The sequence below is a fragment of the Chanos chanos genome, chromosome 1, assembly GCF_902362185.1.
Source record: "Chanos chanos chromosome 1, fChaCha1.1, whole genome shotgun sequence".
In the NCBI taxonomy this organism is placed as follows: domain Eukaryota; kingdom Metazoa; phylum Chordata; class Actinopteri; order Gonorynchiformes; family Chanidae; genus Chanos; species Chanos chanos.
The window spans coordinates 40513349-40520658 of NC_044495.1; the positions used below are offsets into that span (position 1 = coordinate 40513349).

Below are 7310 nucleotides of genomic sequence, written 5' to 3' on the forward strand. Positions count from 1 at the left end.
CCCAGCACTTGTAAAGAGAGATGTCATATCTGTCTGTTTCCTCTGCAGGGGAAAAAGGCCTTCCTTCATGAACTGAGGCCAGCCTGCTGCATCCATGATTGGGTGTGGAATTCTGTCAGACTGGAGGCAAGCCTGGATGCGGTCGCAGAAACAACCACAGAACACAAGAGTTCAAGAACAAAACGGCCACGGGATACACAGCAGGAATAACAAAGGTTTGTCAAATTCATTAATCTCAGGCCCATCACTACACAGACATTAGGTAAGGACAAACTGAACAAAAGGGGTATTTATACAAATAGAAAAGCAGTGTAGATGACCAGAAACAGGTGCCCAGACTAATTGAATACTTAGCTGATTGGAACAAGGAAGTGCCTAACATGAAAACAAGACGCCAAACCACTAGCAGAGGGGTGGGGGGTGGGGGGTGGGAGGTGGGAGGGTGAGGATCAAGGTCATTATATTTTTCACATATTTTTGAGCATGAAATCAAAACATTTTTGTTGATTTGTTGATCTTTTGTTGATTATTTCATTTTGTCATTTTTTTCCAGTCTTAAAAAGGGTGACATTAACGTTGGGGCAAGCGTTAGGCTTTCATTGTGTTTCTGTACATGCTTTCATCAGACGACAAAACGGGGACAGTAAAATAATGTAGCAACAGGAAAGAATATAGAACACAATATTGTTTTTCATTATTTTTTTATTATTCACACCCTGAGTCAAATCACGGTGACACCCTAACAACTTTACCCTTACAATTCACATTTACAGGACATGTAGGGAGGTCTTTAATATTATGTCCATTTTCCCTTTAATTCTTATTCACTGGTTTTTTCCCCACATGAAAGTGTTCAGTGGTTGAGGCATAGTCCTTGAATAATCTCAGAAACATTTACACTAGGCAGTATATATACATTACATATGTACGAAAACTCAAACGTGAAACAAGAAATGTGCTTACATGACTCACATTTTTAATTTCAGAAAGACCATGTGACTGATATAAAGACATATTCTTCAACATCATGAATATGATTCAAACTTCCATGAAAACTGAAGAACACAAAACTGCACGGGCACTGATTACAAGCACTAAAGGACCACAGAAAGTTATTGCGTTTAAGACAAGGACGTTTCTTCAGAGTTATATAAGTATTATTCACTGTGAAATTTTTATTTTTGAGCGCAGTAAGTAATTCCACATTTTCTTTTGTGAAACATTTTAACATACGAGTACATTTGGGCTTGAAATCATTTCAACTGTCTGTAGATCAGTGATTGTTTGATTGCATGGAGCTCAGATCACATGACCTCACATTTCTCAGCAGACTGTTTGAGGTCTTCGATGGTGGCCTGAGCCTTGTCCTTCAGCTGATCAAGATCCACGTTCTGAATGTTGGTCAGCTGACCCAAGACAGAATGCTTGTGCTCTTCCTCCTCGTTGTCATCGGCGATCATCTTCGCCAGTTCTGTGGGCAACTCCACATCATCCTTTGCCTGCTGGATCTGAGTCTCATCCAGTTCACTCTGGGAGAAAGAGCAAGAGGAAGATGGTGGGGCATAATGATGATGAGGAGGATGAAGATAGGGATGATGATGATGATGATGATGATGATGTATGTAAAGAAACAGGAGGGGTGGGAAGGGTTGCTCAGGAAAGGTCAATTCAAGAGGGACAGATAAAAAAAAGAGCAGAGTAAACAAAGTCAAGATAAACCCATGGGATTTATAAACACGTATAGCATTTTTCTAGATGAATACACGTAGTGTACTGTTTACCCCTCGGCCCTGGTTGCCTTGGATGAGACAATATCACTGACATGGGGATGTTTACCTTTGGCAGCCTGTACTTTTCCCTGAAATGAGTCCTCACTGTGGCCCTCTCTGCTTTCTTCTGAGCAAAACTAGCATCTCTCTCCATTCTGAGGGGAAATGCCAAAAATTAACCTGATGATTTAATGTTTCATACTCAGTAATGCATCAGATGATATCTTTACAACTGAAATTAGCCTTAGACAGTAGGCGATTTTTGGGTGGGGCAAGGCGGGATGCCATCTCCCTTTTTAGCAAAATGACCAAAATGCATCCCCCTTGTTAACCTGCCATCCCCCCTGTTAAAAAATAACAGAACACCTACTGGTCTTACATGTGTATAAAATGTTCTAAGTTACATCAGCAAGCACCAGAGGACAGTCAACACTCAACATTTGCATGTATTTGGGATTAATATCATAGAGATACAAAGATAGGGAGGGATACATCCAGTCATTTTAATGCTTATGTGACAGTGATAAGATCTCTAGTGTCTCAGTTACTATATTCTGCAGAGGGATTCTCTCTCTCTTTGTTTCCCTTTGCATCTGCATCGGTCTTTATAAAGATCATGTAGATAGAAACTGTCTTTGTAGAGCTGATGTCCCGTTGATGTCATTCAGCGGGTCCCTATCTGAAAAATGCTCTTGTAAAGGAGCAGACGGAGATAGGACGCTATGCTAGAGTACTGTAATATTTTTTGGTTTTGTTTTTTTTTTCTTTGATTTTTTTTAACTGATATAAACTAACTCTGAGGATTCATGACCACACCACTGTGTTGAGGCTTTCTCTTTCAGACTTTCAGTAGTTTCAAGGCATTTTTCAGCATCGAATGACTGTGAAAACGCTATTTGAAGCAAATTAAAACAGAATGAGAACGAATATCATGTACTCATCCTCTTCCCTCTGCCAGTCCCAGCCAGCTGATAAGGTCAAAATGACTATTCAAGCACAGTTGACTGTCGTCAGCGGTCTGACTTTTCTCACACATTTCCACTGTAAACCAAATATCGTAAGAACTGCATTATAATGGTAATGACAAGAGAACTGTTTCTCTTATTAAATGCTGAAATGCTTCAAAAGACCCTTTTTAGAGTGACTGAGAAATCAAATTGTGTGTTTCCTTCTACCAGTGATTATAACTTTCGTAATATAATCTTATAATCTTATTTGGAAAAAAAATACATTATCTGAAAAAAAATTGATGATTCCTATCCAAATGTACATTTACTTTGTTTTGGGCGCGTCTCACTAAATACCTGTGCGATGTATGCAGCTATTTGCCCCCACCCCAACAAAAACAAGAACAGAAAGATGACCACTAACCATATGAACATTTTAGAGACGGGAACATATATCGCAGTCAAAGCCAGACGAGATAAACATGGACTTAGAGGGCAATATCACATGCAGTATTGATTGAAACGTAGGGTGCAGTAAGATGAAAATAGAAACCTGTGTTCCGGAGCTCTCCTCAAATTACATGCAAGAAAAAGGTGACTCTGCTGTTTTTATGTCGAGTGATGACATTGAAACTAATATTAGTTCGTAAAAGGCCATTTTGCACTTGCTTTGTAAGTTATCTGCAGGCTTTCTTTACGCAAATACAAAAATCGGAGCACTGCGCTGATTTATAAAACGTTTGAACAGAATATACGGGTTGCAAAACATCACATCCCACATTACTTTGCATCAGCATACTTTAATACTCTTTTACATCTGCAATTAAGATACTTTCATTCTATGTATACGAATACAAGAACACCAAACGCGCTCAGATGACGAAAAGCGGGGTACTGGCTATGTGCATCGGTTATTCCCAAAGCACAGAAGAGGAAAGACCACGCTTTCGGAACTGTATAGACGACACTACATGACCTTGGGTCTCTTCGAAGAACACGCGATCATCAAAACAGAACACATCGACAACATTTATGGATCTTACTTCTCCTCCTCCAACTGTTGTTGATATTGTTCAAACTCCTCTTGGGTCATGCCTTTTGCCGCGGCTTCAGACTTCTCACCTTCTGGTTTTTCCTCTGCCAAACCCCCAGTCAGATCCTTGAGTTGATTTCCAAGCATATGTTTTACCATGAAAGCCATCGTTACGTCTCTTGAGTAGCTACTCGATTATATTTCACTTTTAGTCAACTCTCTGTTTATATTAAGACTTCTGTGCTATTTTTGTTCAAACAGCTAGAATATGTTTTGTGAAACAATGTTCATTTTAATATCCACTTGTTGAATATCTGAACGTCAAAAAAAGTTCGTATTCCTTGAGCTCAAGCGGTCTCGTTTAGCCAGATAGTAGAGATGAGTTTCAGCACCACATACACATGGACAGTTCCTCCATGCAAAGTATTCTGCTGACCAGTTACTGTTCCAGCCTCTTTATGTAGCCCATCCGGCGTTCACTTACACATGACGCTGCTTACATGGCATCTCGTGACTTTGGGTAAGACGCAACTCTATGGGGGCACGCATCTGAGATGAATTCATTTTTTAAAAATCAGGCTGTCATTCATTAAATCTGACACCTGATATGAGTACTGTTATGATGCCCTCGCCGCGTCTACATTTAATCGCCTGCTTGTGATATAACAGCTTTGACTTCTAAAATAGGAGATAAAGCGATATGAAAATACTGAAAATAATTTCGCATTTTGACGAACTTCAAATGTAGTTTGAAACACGTGCCTTGCAAACATGCAGCATGACGTAACATTTGCAGTACAGGTTTGTTTTCGTTCTTGAGTGTATTAAATCCATAATCAGTGTATGTGGTTTCCTTAAATAAAGCGACCAATCAAGATTTTCCTAATCTTTTAAAGAAAAATTACTCTGAGGACCATTCTGTTACACTCGCAGTACAATAATTACTTCTTTAAAAATGAGTATTAAATATTAAAAAGACACGAATGACGCCGCTATAGAGTTGTACAAATACACAAAGACAAATTAATATGTTTTGTGATAAAGTGGTCAAGAAAATAGATTTTTATCGTAAGTGAAGGACTGCGCGTGTCAGACTTGCTGAATCCCGTGATACAATTCAGAGTGAGTTTGTTGCTGAGAGAGCTTGGCGTTGACCGTTGAGTCGTTAATGACTTGCCTGTGGTCATGAAGATGAGTAACCATGACTAAATCTCTCTCCCTACCCATGCTGCCCCTCTCTCACACCCAGTCAAGGGTTACTGGGGACAATGTAAATGTGAGTGCGCTCTGTGTGTTTTTTCTTTCTTTCTATTTTCCCCCCTCTTTGCTGTTGTGTGTGAGCATGTGTAAGGGAGAGAGAGAGAGAGAGAGAGAGAGAGAGAGAGAGAGACCTTGGGGGTCTTTATCACAATGTGTTCTGTTCATGCAGAACATTTTAGTGTCTAAAAAGAGTGGGTGTACTTTTACTTTGATTATATAATTTGACCAAGAGTGTGTGAAACGTGCACGGATAACATGCACATGAACGCTCGGTCAGGCAAAACTGTACGTGCACATACAACTGCTGTCACAAAGGCTAAACGAACATTATTCAGTATCTTCCGCAGCAGAAATCAACATAGCATGAAATCAGACAGCCAATGTGTAGGTCAGATTAACTTTGAAAAAACACAGGGAGTAAAATACACTGCTTCATCCACACTGGCCATAAAGCACATTTGTTCCAGAACAGCCAATCATCCATAAATATGACCTCTTCTCAAAAAAGATTTTGTTTATCCTATGCATTACCTTGAGCCTATTAAGTGAATATTTGAGGCTGTCTGGAAACAGTGGGACAAGACAAGACTTAAACACTCAGTGAGTTTCATCCTCACTCAATGTCGCTGTGTTCACTGTAATTGACCATTAAAAAAAGCATCTGAAACAAGGCTGCTGCATTAGAACCGGGCCAACCCAGCATGCTCAACAAACTAGCCTCATACAACATGCTCATAAGCCAAAAACCCCCCCCGCAACTTTATAGATGAAGACTGGATATTCATAATCAGAGAAGCACTGGTTAGAAAAGCTTTTCCAAGAGAAATGTGTGAGTGTGTTTGTGAGTGTGTGTGTGTGTGAGAGAGAGAGAGAGAGGGAGAGTTCCTGAGTAATGCTGATAGCTGATAGCTGGTATTCTGTGCCCTGTGCAGGCCTGGCAAGCTGTAGATTAATGATGAGACTAAGCCCTGAGTAAGGTCATCACCGTCATCTCTGCTCTGTTTACCTAAAGCTAGGTCAACAGGACCACACACAGGGGCAAGGACACGTTCATACACAGAGGCACATTTTTTCAACATACACACACACGCACACACACACACAAACACAAAAGTGCAAACACACGTCTTACATTGAAAAATGTCACTTCTGTGTACCAGCCATACATTGTGTCTCTTTACCTCAGAAAATGCAAGGAGTCATTTCTATGTGCCAAAGAGATGTTGTTCAAACTGATGTTTATTTGTTTACAAGTCAGTACACAAAAACATTTTGATAAATATTAATCTTCCTGTGCCTATTTGTCACATCATCCCTCTTTACCAGATATTATCACTGTAGTTTATTCAAAGCTACATGCAAAAGACAATGGCTATGTAAGGGTAACTGTCAAAATAAAGCATAAACAGCATAATTTATCAACAGACAGTGATATAACATAGTGTCTGGTCTCCATAAGTTCTAAGAATAGCTTTAAAGCACCTTCGCATAGAAGTCTCTGGAACTTTATTGAAGGCATGTGACACCATTCGTTCATGAGAAATTCCATTATCTAATGTCTTGTTGCCACGGGTGAACAAAACATTGTATCAGGTGCTGCTTAAGAATCTTCCATTTATTTTTAGTTGGTTTGAAATAGGGTAGCTGAGACAGCATGGCGTAAGGTTCACATCCTTTTGATGTTCATCAGGCTATCAGTGACCATTTGTGCCCTTTGGAATTGGAGCATTTTCATCTTGGAGGAGACCACTCCCCATCGGAAAAAATTAAGCTTCACTGTGAAATGAAGCTGATTGGACAGAAAGGCTTTGCATTTACTGGCATTTACCTTACCCCCACCCCCTGAAGCACTGAGTGAACCTAAACTGTGCCAGGAAAATGCACTCCACACCATGACTGAGCCGCCAGAACCCGTCTCCGTGGGAAACAAGCACTCAGGCCCGTGGGTTACTTTTGGCATACGCCACACGTGCCTTCGTCCATTTGTTGAGAACAGTGTGACGGATGGCTCCTTTAACCATGTGGTTTTTTTCGTCATCGCTCGGTATTGCACTGCATGTGCTCTGTATACCACTTTACTCCCAAAAAGTCAATCTTAGTCTGTAATAATAAGGCTGTTCACGCACTGCAACCCAACAGTCGCATCCCTCTGTGTGATGTTCTCCACAGACTGCATTTGATAGAGTGGCCCACTCACACTTTGGATGGATGCTTTTCAGTCAGCCAATCCAGTGCTGCTTGTCTGTTTTTGCCCTGCGTCTCAGACCAGTGCCTGGACATCTGCTGACCATAGCTTAGCTG

At 40.5% G+C, this 7310-nt stretch overlaps 1 protein-coding gene across 1 annotated transcript; it reads right to left on the reverse strand.

Moving 5' to 3' along the window:
• Positions 1-1304: 1304 nt before the first annotated feature.
• On the reverse strand, positions 1305-3917 carry cplx3a (complexin 3a). Its single transcript, XM_030789950.1, has 3 exons — positions 3760-3917; positions 1837-1924; positions 1305-1529 (listed from the first exon to the last, which is right to left on the reverse strand). Exons 1-3 carry the CDS (start codon positions 3915-3917, stop codon positions 1305-1307), a joined length of 471 nt encoding a protein of 156 aa, XP_030645810.1.
• Between the last annotated feature and the right edge of the window lie 3393 nt (positions 3918-7310).